The 20,132-nt window shown below is 39.0% G+C and overlaps 1 protein-coding gene across 1 annotated transcript; it reads left to right on the top strand.

Moving 5' to 3' along the window:
- The first annotated feature begins 10,620 nt into the window (after positions 1 to 10,620).
- Positions 10,621 to 13,464, top strand: LOC129924569 (uncharacterized). Its single transcript, XM_056020121.1, has 2 exons — positions 10,621 to 10,638; positions 11,339 to 13,464. The coding sequence occupies exon 2, from the start codon at positions 11,516 to 11,518 to the stop codon at positions 12,038 to 12,040; it is 525 nt and encodes a 174-aa protein (XP_055876096.1). The 5' UTR covers positions 10,621 to 10,638; positions 11,339 to 11,515; the 3' UTR covers positions 12,041 to 13,464.
- Positions 13,465 to 20,132: the final 6,668 nt, after the last annotated feature.

Below are 20,132 nucleotides of genomic sequence, written 5' to 3'. Positions count from 1 at the left end.
TGGCTAATGCGCCGAACGACGAGGGTTTTTGAAATAGAACTTTTTAATAGCAGGAAAATGCAGTGTAGATACCTCAGAATATGCATTTTGTTGGTTTTCAATATCAGAAATAGTGCTTGGCGGCGGGGCTTCGCCCCGCGCTGGGGAGCTCCTAGCGCTCCCCCAGACCCCTTTGCTGGTAATGTCGGGGAATCTACAATTTTTTCACTAACTCATGGAAGAACCTTTTCTAGGGCACAATAAACGTCTTCCGAAAGAATGAAGGGTCAGAATGTAATAAAGATTATGTACACACACACACACACATAAATACATATAATTTGTTTTTCGCGGGGGGGGGGGGGGGGAATTCACCCCCCCCCAAAACCCCCCCGAAAAAAAATCCTGGCTACGCCCATGATATATATATATATATATATATATATATATAGATCCAGATCTAGGTCTAGAGTCCAGATTCGACCCACTAGCGGATCCAGAACTTTGGAGTGGGGGGGGGCGATTTGTTTCCAAACCCTAACCCTAACGCCCAGTAAACCCTAACCCTATGCATAAACGTGCGTATATATATATATATATATATATATATATATATATATATATATATATATATATATATATATGAGAATAAAGTAACCAGTAACCAGTGTTTCTCAACCTTCGACGAAAAAAAAAAAAACAGTCATGTTGAGGCCTTGGGGCAAGTTGGGGGTCTGGGGGAGCGCTGCAAGCTTTCCCTGTGGGGTTCTGGGCGAGGCCCCGACGCCAAAAGCGTTTTCTTGCATTCTTCACTAAAGAAACACATTCTCCTGACCTAACGCTCATTATTCATCCTATTATAAAGGACCTTTTGAATAATGTTCAAAATATCCTAATATGAGTTTATAGGCCCTTAATACATTGCAAAGAAAACCGATTTGTTCCTTGAAAAGATAAGATACCCCACATATTTAGATTAAGGCTTTGAGGATCGCCGCCGAAAAAAAAAATAGATAAATAATATTCAATAAAATTCAAGCATAAATTGTGAGTTATAGTTCCAAATTTATTTAACTAGAAAAATATCAGATTAAGTAAAGGTTGGAAAAAGGGCGACTAGGGAAAGATTATCTGAGTTTAAAACTCAAAAGTGACTCTTATACTGAAAAATTTTGTTTGAATTATAACTTTTCCAAAGCAAAGTCTTTCTTAAAATAATTATTTTTATAATTTCTGCTAATGATTGCATTTGGCATTCAAGAATAGGGGTGGGGCGACTCTATATAAGAATTTAATTTATAGCATATATAAATTATATTAGTGACAGATTTTTTTTATTTTGTAATTTCTTAACTATAGTACAAAAAGAAAAAGTATCGGTTAGTCCGGTGGGGGGGGGGTGAGGCGATTGCATGTAACGCCCCTCCCACCTGGTATAACCCTTTTTCATTTTATATTTACTAAGCATAAAATTTGAGATTAGAGTGTGGTGCGACATAATATACATGGGTTCAAATATCAATACATAGTATATATTATATAGATATTCGACTAATTTTGTTCACATACTATGATTTCTCCATAAAAATAGGACCGCCTCCCCCCACTCAGAGGGCTATAGTGGGGAGGGCAGTACATGCAATCGCCCCCCCCCTTTACCCCACCTAATCGGCCAAAATACCAGAAGGGGGGCGGCATAATATAAAATTTTTATATTAATTCAACTAATTTTGTTCACATACTATGATTTATCCATAAAAGTAGGACCGCCCCCCCACTCAAAGGGTTTAGGTGGGAAGGGCAGTAGAGGTATTCGCCCCTCCCCCCCCCCAATCGGCCAACAGGGGAAAGATAATATAAAGATCATGCAGTTAGAATACCAATAACAAGTTTTAATCATATATATATGCCTATTTAATTGATTCTGTTAGCAAGCTGTGATTTCTACAAATAAATTGGACCGCCCCACACTCGAAAGTTTATGGGGGGGGGGATTGATGCCATCGGCCCTTCCCGACCCCACCATATCGGCCAACATACTATAGGGGGGGGGGGGCGAAATAATCTAAAAATAGGTTGAAATATAAATAATTAGTATATATTATTAACATAAGTATATAATAAAGTGCTGTAATTACAGAGGAATCTCTCTACTAAATGTGACTTATAAGATACTGTCTAGGCTTATAACTAAGAGACTTGGAAAATATTCAGAAGAAATCTTAGGTGACTACCAATGTGGTTTCAGACCCAACAAATCCACAACCGACCACATCTTCACACTAAGATGTATACTAGAAAAATGCCATGAATACAACATACCAATCCACCAACTCTTTATAGACTATAAAATGGCTTATGACAGTATCAGAAGGAAATACCTATATGACACACTACAGGATTTTGGAACCCAATAAGCTGACAAGACTTATACATATGACATTAAACAACTCAAAAAGCAAAGTCATAATACAAGGAGAACACTCACGGGAATTTAGGATTAAACGAGGATTAAGACAAGGAGACGCACTTTCCTGCATGCTTTTCAATCTAACACTGGAGAGAGTTATAAGAAATATACACATAAACACAAGGGGAACTATTACTAACTACTTCAGGAGAGAAAACATGGGTCCACAACCAACAGGGACGATATACAGCCAACCTCTACAATACCTTGCTTATGCCGATGACATTGCCTTATTGGGTAAAGAAACCTCTGACATCGCTAGAGCCTTCATACAACTAGAAGAAGCATCTCGACCAGCAGGACTTGAGGTCAATGACAGTAAAACCAAGTACATCACAATGACAAGAGACAATCAAACAGAGGGACAAAATATCAAAATCAAAGACCACGAATTTGAAAACGTCCAAACTTTCAAATATCTAGGAAGTACTATTAATTTCAAAAATGACCTACTAACAGAAATAAAGGAAAGAATAGCAGCAGGCAACAGGGCATTTTATAGCACCCAACATCTACTTAAGAGCAAAATGATTTCAAGTAAAACCAAGAAAATAATATACAAAACTATAATAAGACCAGCAGCAATGTATGGAAGTGAGATTTAGACACTGACAAAGACATCTGAAAATTTACTTAACACTTGGGAAAGAAAAGTCCTTAGGAAAATCTATGGTGCCATACAGGATGAAACAGGGTGGAGGACACGCACTAACCATGAGTTATATCAATTATATGAAGACCCACCAATAGTGAACGAAATAAAAAAGAACAGACTACGTTGGGCAGGTCACCTTGAAAGAATGTCAGACAACAGAGGGGCGAAAATCGTATACAGGCAAAAACCAAAAGGCAGGCGACCCAAAGGCAGACCCCGAATGCGATGGATAGATGACGTGGAAGCAGATCTGAAGCAGCTTGGGGTTAGGGCGTGGAGACGAAAGGCCCAGGAGAGATCTGAATGGAAGGATGTGTTAAAGCAGGCCAGAGCCCTCCATGGGCTGTAGCGCCACTGGGATGGATGGAAGTAGGCCTATATAATAAATTCGTATACAATTAAATTGTGTCAATTCTATAATAAAATTGGTCCGCATCCCACCTTCGACGGGAGGGGGGGGGAAGATCGACCTGGGGGGGGGGCGATCGCCGCTACAGCCACACACCCCCTTCCCCGGATCCGCCAGTGTCTAGATCCAACCGTTTAGATCTAGACTAGTTGTAGATTGTAAATTTTTTTTAGCATACACACACATATATTTTAATTAAACAATTGGAAGAAAAGGTTTTTTTTTGTTTTTTTTTTAACCAAGGAACTTTATCCAAGATTAGATATCCAAAGTTTTACCAGATATCTTACTTTAATTATCATACTCTTCTATCTGTATACAGAAGATGTAGGGGGCCAACTATGCATGACATGATAAGGCTTTTCTTCGAATCTGTAAATTAATCGGGAGTACAGTATTTCACGTGGTAACGTACTGCGACCTACATATTTTAAATGCCACTTACAGCGCAGACATAACCTTGGAGAGTGGTGTATTTTTTTTTTACATGAAACCTTGCATATAATTCATATGGCTTAAATAAATACGAAACTGTAAAATATTCCTCTTGTATTTGTACGTACGACTCAGAAGCGCGTATGACATCCCCAATCCCCATTTTTCTGGTCCATGGTTGGATCTGGGGCAATCTAAGCCTTTGTCTTTTGCCCTACAACTTAGTACTTAGTATTCAAGTAGGCTTATTGTATTGTTATAACCCTGCCATGAACACCGCCATTTAAGTATTGCAGTAGATGTCACTGTTAAAGACTATATATATAATATATATGACTAGACTGCGAAGGAATGTTGACATTGAAGAAGAGAACGATTTAAGTTACGCCCCAGTCTACAGCTGATGAAGAAGCTAGGCAGACATTATTATTATGCCTATGTGTTTGTGATGTTCCGTGAATAAACATCGATATCTGTATGCGTTGAGTCGCCTCCCTTCAATGTATTGCAATTGGTAGCCTATCTGGAAGTGGGATTTTGGCGGTTCAACGAAAGGAAAGAATGACATGGTAAAACATTGACAATGCTTTTTTCGCTAACTTTAGCGGATGACATTTTTCTTAGCCTTTTTTTTTTGGTGATGTAATCTGTGTTTTCAATAAAAAATATTTTTTTTGTCTAACACAGTTCCAAATTTAAAGCTTTGAACTATTTCTAACGGACTTACCCATTGTGGGGCCCTATGCGAAACGGATTTCGCGGGGCCAAGTTTGAGTAGGGAAGCGGATAATAGGCTAAGTGAAATTTAAGAGTTTGTATTAGAAAATAAATTCGTCTATGCATTTTATTCATTCTTTACTACGTACAGAAATACTTAACGACCCTACAGTATATCATAATAATTCTGTTTCCTACATAGATCACGCTCAACAGCAAAAATTACCAAATGTTTCAATCTATCTTTGAGAATTGTTGACCTCAAGTAATTCTTCATTAGTTTGAGGCGCGAGAAGCTTCTTTCACCAGATTACACAATTACGGCTGATGCATAATGTCGCGCGTAAGATTGGCGTTTTCCATATTGAATGACACCGTAGATTTTAAGAACTTTTTCGTATATTTTACGATTTCTGGAAATTTCCAGGAGCTCCTGGTAAATCGTCAGGGCGCGGGAAATTTGTTTAAAGTTATAATATGGTTTAATTTAATAATTTATACACTTAGAATTAGCGCGGGTCCTATGAAAGTGCGGGTCATATGAAAGTGCGATCCTGGTAAATCGACAGGAGGGCGCGGGAAATCTCTTTTAAGTTATAAAAAGGTTTAATTTAATAATTTCTACACCTTGAATTAGAGCGGGTCCAATGAAAGTGCGGGGCCCACTGCGGTCGCATAGGTTGCAGGCGCCTAAGGCCGGCCCTGCAAAATAGCGGCGTATGCTACGCCGCCGGTCGACTAGTATACATATTATTTTTAAAAGTTAACTTGTGCACACAAGGTAAATATTCGACGGTTGGGACCCTGGTCCATGAGGTCAATAAGTTGGCAGCCATCTTTCAGTATGCTGATGAACTGGCGTGACTGACCAGCAGTGCTCGCCTCTCTCTTTCTACTTTTGTTTAGCCAAAAACAAAAGTATGGTGTTCTGCATTGATAATTTATGTTAAAATATTATTTTTTAATGAAATAAAGAATTTTTAAGGTGTTTTTGTGTTTTTTTTTCTCTTTCCTTTTTTGTTTTGTTTTGTTCATTTTTTACTTTATAGTGAAAATGTCCAATATACTTAATAAATATAAAAAAATATTTTAAAAATTCTCAATAATAGGCCTAACAATAAAAAACATTCTAGCTAGCACTCAACTAGGTGCTAAAGTATCCAGCTGATTGGGTAGATAAAAAAAAAAGGGTGGTGGTGTAGGTAGAGGTGTGTTGACCATAACGGCATGATATAATCGGACCGCTATAAAGAAGATGTGGGTGGGGCGAACAAGACTACAAGACGGACATGAGTGTAAAAGAAAGCCTTCATGATGAAAGTACAAATGTTGCCTATAGTTAAGTGTGGGCCCATTTAAATTCGGATTAGGCCCGATCTCTAGCAATAAATTTTATTTTTGAAATAATAGCTACAAAAGTTTTAATGTAAACAAATAAAACATGAGGCGAGAATATATAGTATGTATTAGGCTACTATCTAGTGAATTTGTCTGTGAGCGAATTATCAATGAATGATTTGTCATGAGCCAACTGTCGGCGAACAAGGTGTCTGTGAGCGATATGTCAGGTGAACGAAAACAAATGCCGTGTGACGGGTGTAAAGATACATTCGGGTGAACGAATTGCCGGTGAAATTCTAGAATTATTTCTTTTTGAGATTTTAAACTTGACAAGTTCTGACTTGAAAAAAAGGTATTGTAAGAAAATCGGAGCGAGAGTCATTTATTAAACAAAAGTACCAACGTGGTTTTGTTCTTGAGCATTCGGGCTCTATTTATAATAACCCCAACTGTTCTAATCATCCCTATATAAGTTTGGTGTCCATGGAACAAGCGGTGAAGTCGCATGGATCGAACAGCCTATTGTTAATTCCAGTCTGGGTAGACTATTAGGGCCTAAACCCAAATCTAGCAGTTTCTTTAATGCCGACTTATCCGTATAACGATTTTTTTTTAGGGGGGCGGTCTTTTATAATGCGTCTCTCTAAGATCAGTAGAATCGTAACAAGGTTTCTCTCGCTTTGGTTTTTAAGGGTTCCACGACAAGCATGAGGATAGTATAATAGGTAATAAAAATTAGACTTTAAAAAAAAAAAAGAAAGGAAAAAAAAAAGAAATCTTACAACAAGCTATAATATACAGCTGCTAGTTGAACAATTTAAATGAACCCTTACTTTTGTTCCCCTGGCAATCAAATCATTAAATAAGAACAATCTGGTATAAACTTTGTCACATGTAAATTATGAGTGAGTCTGGTGTGAATGTACACTTTGGTTTCTTATAGTTAGGCCTATAATGTTTTTTGTTTGGTGTAATGCACAAATTGTAAGACAATTTTCCTTACGGATAATAAAGATTATTATTATTATTATTAACTAGACAACATTTACATCATGTAGGTCTACATTTACACTCTTGTCTGTCATGTAGTCTATATATACTCCCCCCCCCCTTTTATTATAATCTACCCATTCAGCTGGATACTCGAGTTAAAACCTTATAGTTGAGTGCTAGTTAATACCTTATAGTTGAGTGCTAGTTGATACCTTATATTTGAGTGCTAGTTAATACCTTATAGTTGAGTGCTAGACAGAATGGCGGATCTGGAAGGTATGGGCATGGGTAGAGGAAGACTCTCCCACCCAAGGATAATTACACAAGTTCCGCAACAGTCTCAGCCTGTGTATATAAATTAAGTCCACGTTGTAGTTAGCGCAGTTGTGGAAGAATGTGGAAGTCAATGAAACAGACATTGAAATGGATGAGTGGAACATCTGATGACCTACTGCAGAGTCATAGCGAAGAATTTCTGTGGAGACAGCAAAGGGGCAAAACAGGTGCTTTAAAAAACATCCTTTTTGACTTATCTACTTTCTATCCCGTACCATTTCGAGCATCTCTTCATATAAATCTAACTAGTTAACCGGAAAAATGTAGGCCTATAACCAGTCACTGACAAAAAAAAAAAGCAAATAAAACACCCACACAATTAATTAATACTTTTCGTGAAAAAAAGCTAAAAAAAACAAACAAACAATAGCATTAATTTGAAATACTCAACAAACATTATAGTGAGAATTTTTCAAATATTTTTTTAAATATTTATTTGTAGGAAAGGCCCATCAGCGAAATGGCGTATAAAGCGAACACCTCCCCGTAATTTTTATCCATTCTTATTTATTTCGAAAGTAACTGCAGAACTAATAAATTAGTAGCCTATTACAAAGACTTCATTTTTCTACATTTCCCACATATTCACTTTCGTTTTCCCTCATACAATAAAGCATAGCTGAAGGTCAAAGTTGACATGTATGGACATTTCCATTGTCAAAACGTTTCCGGATAAACGGGAATAGGTCCGAACTTAAGGCGATTTTAAAGCACCAAAGAATTAATGGACATCGGCCGAAAATTTTTTGCATATTATGCTTCTAAATAGATCAGGAAATAGTTAGCTAAAATAGCCAAGACTATTCATTCCGTTGAAAAAAAAAATATTGAGGGATGTTCGCAAAATGACCTTTTAACTAAAAAACTATTCTACGAACACCCCTATAATAAGCTTAAAAGCCATTAATAATAATTTAGTGATTGATTAATTTATCTGTTTTTCTTTTTTGTCTTATTTATTGTTGTTGTTTGTAAATTGAAATATTAAAATAATAGGCATATTTTTTATATGAATGGCAATATCTTCGATTTTGAAGATTAAGGATGAGTGCAGTACGTGTTTCACATGACTACGCAAGTCCAGCTGCAACCAGCATATTTTAAGGCATTTCGTGCAGGCAAAGCCGTTGTCCACTGGCGGTCTATTTTCTTTCCGTCTAAAATGTTTGTCTCGCAGCCTTTAAATGTGAGAGCTCTCCAACAGTCTCTCTCAGAGGCCATCTGCTGACAGCTACTTTCCTGTATGCCACTGAGGGTAAAATGCACTGGCGGATCCAGAACTTTAGAGTGGGGGGGGGGGGGGGGCGATTTTTTTCCAAACCCTAACCCTAACGCCCACTAAACCCTAACCTATGCATAAACGTGCGTACAGCATATATATATATATATATATATATATATATATATATATATATATATATATATATATATATATATATATATATATATACATACATATTCGATATATGAGAATAAAATAAGACTGTTTCTCAATCTTCGGCGAAAAAAACTGAAAAAAAAACAACAGTCTTTCTCTTGCAAACTTGGGGGTCTGGGAGAGCGCTGTAAGCTTCTTCATTGGGGTTCGGGTTCGGCCCAAAAGCGTTTTCTTGCATTTTTCACGGCTGAAACGCATTCTCCTGACATGTACAGCTCATTACTTATTAGTGGTGTTCGGGGCGAAGCCCCGACGCCAAAAGAGTTTTCTTGCATTTTTCACGGCTGAAACGCCTTCTCCTGACATCTACAGCTCATTACTTATTAGTGGTGTTCGGGGCGAAGCCCCGACGCCAAAAGCGTTTTCTTGCATTTCTCACTGCAGAAACGCATTCTCCTGACATCTACAGCTTATTATTCATCAGTGAGGCTCGGGGCGAAGCCTCGACGCTGGCATTCTTCACTGCAATAACGCATTCTCGTGCCCTACAACTCATTATTCATTCTATTATAAAGTGCCTTTTGAATAATGAGAAAAATATTCTAATATGAATTTATAGTCCCTAAATACATTGCAAATAAAACCGATTTGTTCTTTGAAAAGATTAGATACCCCACATATTTAGATTAAGGCTTTGAGGATCGCCGCCGAAAAAAAAATCGATTAATATTCAATAAAATTCAAGCATAAATTGTGAGTTATAGTCCTAAATTTATTTAACTAGAAAAATATGAGATAGAGTAAAGGTTGGAAAAAGTCGACTAGGAAAAGATTATCTGGCTTTTGAACTCATCTCAACCGTGACTGTTATATTGAAAAATTTCGTTTGAATTATAACTTTTCCAAAGCAAAGTCTTTCTTAAAATAGTTATGATAAATGCATGTCAAATTACACAAACTCTGTCTGGAAAGGGCAAGGGCGGTAAAATGAAAACTATTAATTCTCGCTCCTTTTTTATAATTTCTGCTATTGATTGCATTTTGCATTAAAGAATAGGGGTTGGGCGACTCGATATAAAAATTTACTTTATAGCATATATAAATTATATTAGTGACAGATTTTTTAAATTTTGTAATTTCTTACTATAATACAAAAAGAAAAAGTATTGATTTGTCCGATGGGGGGGAAGGGAATTGCATGTATCGCACTTCCACCTGTTTATATTATATAGATATTCGACTAATTTTGTTCACATACTATGATTTCTCCATAACAGCAGGACCGCCCCCCCCCCACTCAAAGGGTTTAGATGGGAATGGCGGTGGAGGTATTTTCTCTTCCCCTTCCAATCGGCCAACAGGTGAACGAAATTATATAAAGACCGGTTAAAATACCAATAACAAGTTTTAATCATATAGATATTTAATTGATTCTGTTAGCAAACTGTGATTTCTACAAATAAATAGGACCACCCCCCCCACTCGAAAGTTTATGGTGGGTGGGGGGGGGGCGGATTGATGCCATCGCCCCCTCCCGACCCTACCAAATCGGCCAAAATACTAGAAGGGGGGGGGCGAAATAATCTAAAAATAGGTTGAAATATAAATAATTAGTATATATTATTAACATAAGTAATAAATTCGCATACAAATTGTGTGAATTCTATACTATAATTCGTCCGTGTATAAATGTTTAAAAGAAGTGCAGAATTCATTTTCATAAGTATAGTTTACGCACCCATTTTTTTATAGGGGAAAGGGGGGTAAAACGTACGTACCACTGTTTAATTCGTACCACCGAAAATTTTCATATTTAGAAATGGTCTTTAAAAATAAAAAACCTGGCATATTGACCTACAACTATAGCGTCATCATTCATGTTAATTTTATGGAGCTTACAGGCTTAATCAAAAGACACCAAAACGGTAAGGTTTTATTCATTTTTACCTTTTTTGATGTAATTTTTGCACATGTTAGAAATCGTATAATTATCTAATGAGGCAACCTATCATGTTCCAAAAGCTATTGCATTGTTAACCAACCTTTCCTCTTGAAAATAATGCCTCAGTACATCAGTTATTTTTAGACATGTTATTATGATAAACCGTTATGTGGGCTGACCCCTTGAGGTAAATCGTACCGGCGCCAGGAGGGTAAAAAGTACCGGAAGTACTAATTATCCGACATTCGGTACTATTTAGCCCCACAGTTGATCTCGACATAATATCTAGATGTAGATCGAATAACTTTCTTATTTTATGTTTTAGAGCTAGAATCTAGATCTAGTAATTGCTAAAAATCTTTCTACTATCTAGATCTAGATTTATAATATAATCTAGTTCTAGAATCATATTCTATCATCCTCTATACTCTACTCTATGTCTATGTAACAATAACTTTCTTTATAACTATAGACTATAGAGTCTAGACTAAAAAAGATAATTACGGTACTAAATCTAGTAGATTTTGATTTAATAAAATTAAGGCTATATCTAAATTTTAGACTAAACATAATCTAGCCCTTAACTATAAGTAGATCTACATTTTAAAAAAATAAATAAAATACCATATAGACTATAGCAATCTATTTAATAATCATTTACATTCATTATTTTTTTTACCCAGGGGCCTCGAGCTTCAACCTGGTCCCCGGAGGATCTTCAGAAAGCCTTAGAGGCATTGAGGAATAAATATGGTCTCAATGAAGTGTCTAGACTTTACGGTATACCTAAACCAACTCTAAAAAGACACTTAGATGGAAAAAACAAGTTTGCGAATGGGAATGTAGTACAAAGAGGTAGAATGACAGTTCTCCCAGCAGAGCTTGAGAATGAACTTGTCAGTCACATCAATCAACTGGAAGGAATGCTGTTCGGCCTGACCAGAAACGATATAAGATGTCTTGCATACCAAATAGTAGAAAAAAATGGCTTGTCTCACAGATTTAATAAAACAGAAAGAATGGCAGGAAAAGACTGGTTTAGAGATTTTAAGAAACGTCACAATCTGAGCTTGCGACAACCTGAAGCAACATCTCTTGCGCGTAGTACCGGTTTTAACAAGATAGCAGTTAACAGATTTTTTGACAAACTTGAAAGCATCATTACAGAAAATAAATTAGATGCTCTTAGGATCTTCAATACCGATGAAACAGCGCTCTCAACTGTCCAGAAAAAACAGCAAAAAGTGGTGAGCTTGACAGGACGGCATCAGGTGGGGAAGTTGACCAGTGCAGAAAGAGGTCTTACCGCCACAGCAATATTTTGCGCTAATGCAGCAGGAAATGCTATTCCACCTATGCTTGTCTACAAGCGAAAACGGATGTAGGGCGAACTTTTAGATGGTGCTCCTCCAGGAACAATCGCTGTATGCAATGAAAGTGGCTGGATGACTGCAGATAGCTTTTCAGAATGGATGGATCATTTTATAAACAGTGTAAAACCATCAAAAGAAAAGCCTGTTCTTCTTATCTTGGATGGACATACCTCTCACAGCAAAAATTTGCAAGCCATCACTGCTGCAAGTAACTCTTGTGTTATTATGCTCAGCTTGCCCCCTCATACTACACATAAGCTTCAACCTTTGGATGTCTTGTTTTTTAAGCCCCTGCAAAGCTGTTATGTACAAGAGTCAGATAAGTGGCTTTTTAATCATCCAGGTAGAGGAATTACTGTATTTCAGGTGGCTACCATCTTAGGTAGAACATACCCAAGAGCAAATTTTGCTAATGGTTTTTTGAAATGTGGCATATGGCCTTGCAATCGACATATATTCACTGAAAGTGATTTTGAAACCTCCATTTGCTCAGTTATAAATATTCCTGTAGAACCCATCCCTTCAACCTCAAATTCCCAACATGATCAGTTGTTAGTGCAGCCATCATCAGACTCCTCAACAATAGTTGCAACATCCCCACTCACTTCATCAAATGAACCACGATTTGATGCAACTGCTCAAAGCTCCATAAATTCAAATTATTCTCACCTAGAACTTTCTATATCTGCTTACAATGCAATTCCAACAGAGCCTGACGGCAGATGCTTTTTTAGAAGCATTTGCATTTCATTACACGAACATCTCCAGCTAACTGACAGAGATTCAAGTGGAGTTGTATGTAGCCTGCAAGTTAAAATACAAGAAAAGGCATTGGCAGACTCTCTTAGAGCACAAGTTGTTGACTATATTTGTAAAAACATTGAGCATTATACTGACCTTGATGCAGCAACATTGTGTGCTGACATGCCACATGCAAAATTTGACAATATTTTTGAAAGGCTAGATAGTATTTCTAGACCAAATAATATGGTTGGCGAGCTAGAGATAATAGCAACTACGAAGCTCCTCAGAAAGCCAATTGTCATTATGAATGCAACTAGTAATGTTGTTTTAAAATATGGCATGAATGATTTTCCTTCCTCCCCTGCAGTAGTTATTCGATTTACAAATATTGGAGATGATGTAGGCCATTATGATTGCTTAATTCCTTCTCGGCAATCAAAGTCTAAATACATCCCTGTAACTGCAATCTCTCCTATCCCAGTAAAAGAAAAACCCCATGTTAAACAGAAAAAAAAATCTTTTCAATCTGAAATTTTAACTTCCAGTCCCTATAAAAAAATTCTTGTGGATGCTGCAATTGCAAAAAAAAAGTAAAAAACAACAAACTCAAATTATTCCTGCAACACAAAAGAAAAAAAAAAAAGTAAAATTTCTATTCAGCTTGGTCAGAATGAGAGTGAGAAAAGTCAAAATTGGTATTGTTTTATATGCGAAGAAAACTTTAAAGAAGATATGATACAATGTTTAATATGTGCTTCTTGGGTGCATATTGCATGTGCAGGTTGTGAAAATGCTGATACTTATGAGTTATGTTTGTGAATCTTTCTGCATTGTTATGTATATATATAGTTGGTACTTATTACCCTCCATGCTGGTACTATTTAGACTCTTGGGAGAGTAAATAGTACTCTTTTTTTTTCTATTTTAATATAAATAATAGATAATAAGATTGTTTTGAGTGTTGCATGTGCAGCTGTGGACGTCAATTCTGTCTATCCATCCTAGTAGCACTACAGCCCGTGGAGGGCGCTGGCCTGCTTCAACACATCCATACATTCAGATCTCTCCTGGGTCTTTCGTCGCCATGCTCGAAACCCAAGCTGTTGTAGATCTGCCTCCATACATCATCAATCCATCGCATTTGGGATCTGCCTTTGCGTCAGCGCGCGTGTGTGTATGGGGGAATTCACGTGAGATCGAGTGATGTTGATTAGTGCACTGAACATGTGTTCTAAAAATAAAATAGTCGCAGTATCGAGAGTTTTTGAAATGGAGAGTAAAATGACGTGGACTAGCCTATAGGAAGGAGGCGAGATAGAGTTATATATATAGTTTCTTTCTTTCTTTAAAAGAAATATTTGATCACAAGTTTCGTAGGCTATATCGCCATCAGTTCCAAGCAGAGAAAGGAGATGTGGATCACGGGAAAAATGAAAACAAATTTAATACTACAAGGAGGACAATAGTTATAATGCTTCGTGGAATAAATTAGATGATACAACTTTTTACAGCCTTTCGCTCATTATGACTCCCGCAAAAATTACGTTCGCAGATTAAGTCCGACCCCTACCGCAAGTTGACGGAATTATAAATTTAATAGCTGATTTGGAAAAAAGAGTCAAATTTAGTTTTATCGCCCAATAGCTGAGGAGACCGCAGATGTTTTCATTTATTAAATAAGTTTAACCATTGCGGAGCTATAAATTCTAAACTAAAAACTGGCACAAAAGCGTTCGCCATTGGTCCTTTCCCATATATTGGACTTTTTCACTATGAAGTAAACAATGAACAAAAATGGAATAAAAACAACACACAAAAAAATGGAGAGAAAAAAAAGACAAAACAAACATTAGATATAGATCTAGATGCAAATCTATTTAATATTATAATAAGGCTTGTCTTCGAGTCCGAAGATTAGTGAGGAGTGCAGTATTTCCCATAGCTGCGCAGCCCCAGCTGTGACCTACATATTTTGCCACATCCAGGGCAAGCATAACCATTGTCTGCAGTTGGTCGATTTAGATTTTCTTTTCACCGTCTGCATTTGTCCTCGGCAGCGGATTTTCTTTTGGTCTCAAATGTGTATCCCGCGGCCTTCGTGAGTGACCTCCAGATGTCTCGTTCTGATGCCGCATGCAACCAGGTGCTCTCTTCTATGTCAGCCAAGGAAATTTGACGCCTAAGCTGGTCTTTGAAGCGTTTCCTTGGGGCGCCTCTGTTACGTCGACCACCTTTTAGCTCACCAAAAAGACTGCCTTTGGCATACGTTCGTCTCCCATACGGGATACGTGCTCCACCCAGCGTAACTGCCGGACCATAAGAAGTCCCTCTATACTGTCCATACGGCGTTCGCAAGGACATCGCTGTTTGTAGTGCGGTCTTGCCACCGTATGTCCATGATGGAGCGCAAGCATCTTTGGTGGAAGCGCTCAAGAAGTCTTAGTTGTTTACTGTATAGTGTCCATGTCTCAGAGCCATATAGAAGGGTTTTTATTGAGAGAACCACCGCCTGGTGACATTGATTTGTGTAGGCAGGCGGAGCGATTTGTTCCGCCAAACTCTCGTCTGAAGGCGTCCAAAACCGCTACTGCCCTGGCCAGACGGTTATCAACTTCCCTTGAAAATGAGGCGTCATTTGACACTATACTGCCTAGATATGTGAAATGGTCTACCACGTTAAGGGGCTGTCCGTTTACAGTGATCCTTGAGGCTGAGTCTGTTTTATTGGGTGACTTCTGGAACATGACTTCTGTTTTCCCGAGGTTTATAGATAGACCGAAAGAGGCGGCAGCGTATGCAAATTCGTTTACCGCGTTCTAGAGATCATGCTCATTATGAGCTAGCAGAGCGCAATCATCGGCATAGAGAAGCTTCGCTATGACCATCTCCTTTGTTTTTGTATGTCATAGTAGACGTCGAAGATTGAACATATTGCCGTCTGAACGAAACCGGATGTAGATGCCTTCGTGCAATCGCTGCCTCATTTGACCTAGCATTACGCCAAAGAAGGTAGCGAATAGAGTAGGTGTGACAGGTGGGGAAATGTGACGTGTGTTTGGCGCGTTTTATGTCTAGGGGATGATTATTTTTAAAGCTATCACACCCCAACCTATCAGCATATGTATCGGGAGCAGACACGCAACTAGACAAGCAATGAAAGATAGATACAAAAGTTAAAATGAAGAATGTTTATTTACATAAATATACATATAAGAATAAAAAGGGGGAGGGTTTGCATCTATCTCTAATGAATAATATGTTTAATCATCACTCTTGCACCTAATAAGAGAGTATGTCACTTTGTCCTCTGACTTAGCTGGTATTCCTGTTGATGTCGCAGCTGGCTGTGTCCTGGCTTGAGGTTCTGCAGCTGGAGGTGGCGCTCTAGCGGATAGAGGGACGCCGGTGATATAGTTCTTGTGGAGTCTCAATCCCCAAAATCTAATATCTGTAGTGGGCACAGTAGGGCGGGTGGCCGGCTACCGTGGGCACAAGGTTACTGCGGGCAGAGCTGATCTGCCGTGGGCAGCGTAGTTGACAGGATATGTCCAGTGAGTTGCAGAGGGTTGGCGTAGCTATAACGTCTCACACAGATCTGAATCTATAGGGACGTCGCACCTAATAGCTTGACATGGGCTGTCGAATAGGCGGGCAATGCCGATAGCGCCAAGTGGTAGAGTTGAGTAGATCTCAGTGGGCAAGTGCTGTGCTGAATAGCACTAAGCACAGATGCAGGTAAATAGATCGTTGATCCAATAAATAGGCAGGTAAATGGGCAATAGGCAGGTCAGTGAGCTAGTGCAGTGCTGAATAGCACTAAGCACAAAGATAGTAGGTGATTCTTGATATCAAACAAATAGGCAGACACCTGAGGGAGGCTGCGGATAAATAAAGACAAGTTAGGACATGTCTCTCATGCATCTTATCGATGCCCTCGACTGAGGTGCATTCGTCAGATTGGTGAAATTGCTTTAGAGCACAATGAGGAGATGATGACAAATGGGATTTGGGAAAATAGATGGCAGATAGTAGCAATATAGAAATGTACATAAAAGGGGAAATAATAATACAAAAATGTACATAGAAGGGGAAATAATAATCTCAAATCAACACCACAGGTGGATGGAGAAGGAAAAAGGGGGGGGGGGTGACCCAGACAGTTTGTTTACATATGACCGTAGGCTGAGAACAATGGAGAGTGTGTCCGTTCAAGGGGCGCAACTCTCGTTAGAGTAAAATGACTACAGGGGAGATAATTCATATCTCTTCTCTAGACGCAGTATCAGTGCGCTAGTAAAATTGTCAAGGCGGCCAACCGAGATAAAGGAGATAAAACAAGATATACAAACATATACATGGTTGCATCAACGATCAATTGAGCAACGTAGCATTAATAGATTAATGCAATACATAAATAAATACATAGGGCATGTTTATGTTTTCTACTTACGCCAGTGAGAAATACACAATGCACTAATTAAATATAAATGAACTAGGCAAAATACACATGATTAAATCCAATGGAAATATACACAGAGTAATTAAGATGGAACTTGTGATTAAGTTCGGCTTACCACCAGGTATTCCTCTAGGAGAGAGAATAAGTGATATAGTCCAGACTCGATAGCTCAGCTCGAATGAGAAATGAAAAAGGGTCTGGCTTGAGTTGGTTCACTTTATATAAGCCTGGAAAGCGCGGGCGGACACAGGAAATGTCCTAGGCTAAGAATTATCTTACACGTGGGTGAAGTAGCCTTAAGATGGGAGCGTCGAGAGGCGCTTTGACTCCTAGATCAAAGAGAGATGTAGGAGAAAGGGGGGGGGGAGGAGTGACTTGCATTCCACACAAGGTGGTGTCCACTGCGGCTGTCAGACATCCTGCCGATAAGATCAAAGAGTCTGTGCGTATCTTTGCCCCGGTCAAGGGAAGATAAATGAAAGGACGCGCCTTAACTATCTCCAAGGTGGTGGACTAAGTCTAGCCTGGAGAGGAAAAGGTGGGGCGGGTGGAGAATTTAGGGGTAGGATGGTGAAATAATCAAAATGAAATAAATAAATTATGAAAAATAATAATTAATGCTGTGATAATTTAGAGTGACTCTGACAGCGAGTTTTTGACTTGTCACAGTAGGAGCAAGTACACAGCCCTGCTTCACGCCATTTTCTATTGGGAAGTGATCAGAAAGCCACCATTGTGTCTGATTTGGCCTTTTTGTCCCACATGAAACTGCTTGAGAATGGATAGGAACAGGGCCGGTCCTACAGTCTGCGGGGCCCTATGCGAAACGGATTGCGCGGGGCCTAATTTGGGTTGTGATAAGGATAATAAGTGAAAATTAAGATTTTGTATTAGAAAATAAATTCGTCTTTGCATTTTATTCATACTTTACCAAGTACAAAATCTCTGTCAAATTAACTTTACGAGACATCTACAGTAGAAAGTAGTTATCCAACAAAAAATTCGCATCGCGCGGGGCCTATGAAAGTGCTGGGCCCACTGCGGCCGCATAGGTTGCAGTGGCCTAAGACCGGCCCTGGATAGGAACAAGCCTGTTAGCCCCTCTGTTAGGGCGACACCACCCATTTTAAATATTTCAGCGGGAAGTTCATCAGAGCTAGGTGCCTTTTATTTTTTGAGTTTAGATATTGCTGTCTCACTTTCCTCAAATGTCGGTGGGTCGTCGAGCTCCTCTCTCATAGTTTTCTGAGGGACATTTGCCAGAGATTCCTCCGATACCTGTCTTTTAATATAATCATTGGCCTCCTTCAGTCGTAGAACGACTATGGTTCATCTCAGAGCACACTTCCTCATGTGGCTGTGGAGCCCTATTTTGGAGAGACACTCCCGTCCATAGATAGCGCAGGTTAAGGTGGCTTTTGCTTCGGTGGTAGAGGAGCTGGCCGTTTTTCGGATTGTGCGTTTTTCTTCCTGAGCTGAGACCCATGTACTTTCACTGTCCATAGCTTTCTTGGTCACTGTCTCTCTCCATCTGTTGCGGTCTAGAGCTATGTCTTCCCATTTTTCAGTATTGATGTTCACTGATTTGAGGTCACGTTTTATTACATCTATTTAACGGAGGTGGGGGCGACCAGTTTTTCTTGTGCCAGTCGCGAGATGACCATAGAGGATGACTTTCGGGATGCGCTTGTCCTCCATCCGGCGAACATGTCCAAGCCAGCGCAAACGGCGTTATCTGAGGGCTGCAAAGATGCAGGGAATACCTGATCGCGCAAATAGATCTCAGTATTGCACACTTTTTCTTTCCATGTGACATTCAAGATCCTACGGAGACATCTCAAATGGAATGAGTTCAGTTTTCTCTCTTGCTTTGCGTAGGTGGTCCATGATTCATTGCCGTACAGCAGTGTACTCATAACGCATGCCTTGTAGACTTCCATTTTGGTCACTGTAGTTAGCTTATGGTTTTACCAAACTCTTGGTCTGAGTCTAGCGAGTCTAGTCTGTGCGTTCGTTTTTTCATCTCCTCTTCTAGAGACAGGCCATCTGTAATTGTGGATCCCAGATAGCAGAATTCGTTTACGGCGTCCAGCTTGTTATCGTCTATGAGGATGAAGGGTGGTGCTGTAGCAGGTGGTTCCATAACATTTGTTTTCTTCGTGCTAATAGTCAAGCCATATTCTTTACAGGCCTGAGAAAAGCGGGACATTAGTGACTGAAGTTCCTCTTGCTAGTGTGCCACTACCGCTGCGTCATCCGCGAATAGCATATCTCTTACGAGGGTGGCTCTGATTTTAGTTTTGGCCCTCAGTCTGGCAATATTTAGGAGTTTGCCATCAAATCTGGAATGGAGATAGATGCCTTCAGTGGATTTATCAAACGCGTTGTGGATTAGCAGTGAAAATAGTATTCCAAAGAGGGTTGGGGCCAGGACACATCCTTGTTTAAGTCCGCTGTTTATACTGAAACTTTCAGAGCTGGCACCGTTGAATTGCACTGTACCCATCATATTTTGGTGGAAAGATATATGATTACATTTAGTAGCTTGGGTGGACAGCCTATAATATCTGTAAAATTTTAAAGAGGCCATCTCTGCTAACTAGATCGAAGGCCTTTGTCAGGTCAATAAACGCAATGTACAAAGGCATCCTGTGTTCTCTGCACTTTTCCTAGAGTTGGCGGATGGAGAAAAGCATTTCAATCGTGGATCTCCCTGAGCGAAAGCCGCATTGTGATTCTGGATAGACCCGATCAGCGAGTTTTTGTAGCCTGGGAAGTATATTATCACTCGAGCAAAGACTTTGCCTACAATACTTAAGAGGGATCGAGATTCCCTTGTAATTGTTGCAGTCGCTTCTGTCACCTTTGTTCTTATACAGTGTAATGATTTTAGCATCCCGT

This window comes from Biomphalaria glabrata, chromosome 2 (assembly GCF_947242115.1).
Source record: "Biomphalaria glabrata chromosome 2, xgBioGlab47.1, whole genome shotgun sequence".
Classification (NCBI taxonomy): Eukaryota; Metazoa; Mollusca; class Gastropoda; family Planorbidae; genus Biomphalaria; species Biomphalaria glabrata.
The sequence above is the reverse complement of the archived record's forward strand: the minus strand, read 5'-3'. Positions and strand labels throughout refer to the sequence as shown.

Bases quoted from the DNA above. Each gene is read 5' to 3' on its own strand.
- LOC129924569 (XM_056020121.1), top strand. From the start codon at position 11,516: ATGACAGTTCTCCCAGCAGAGCTTGAGAATGAACTTGTCAGTCACATC.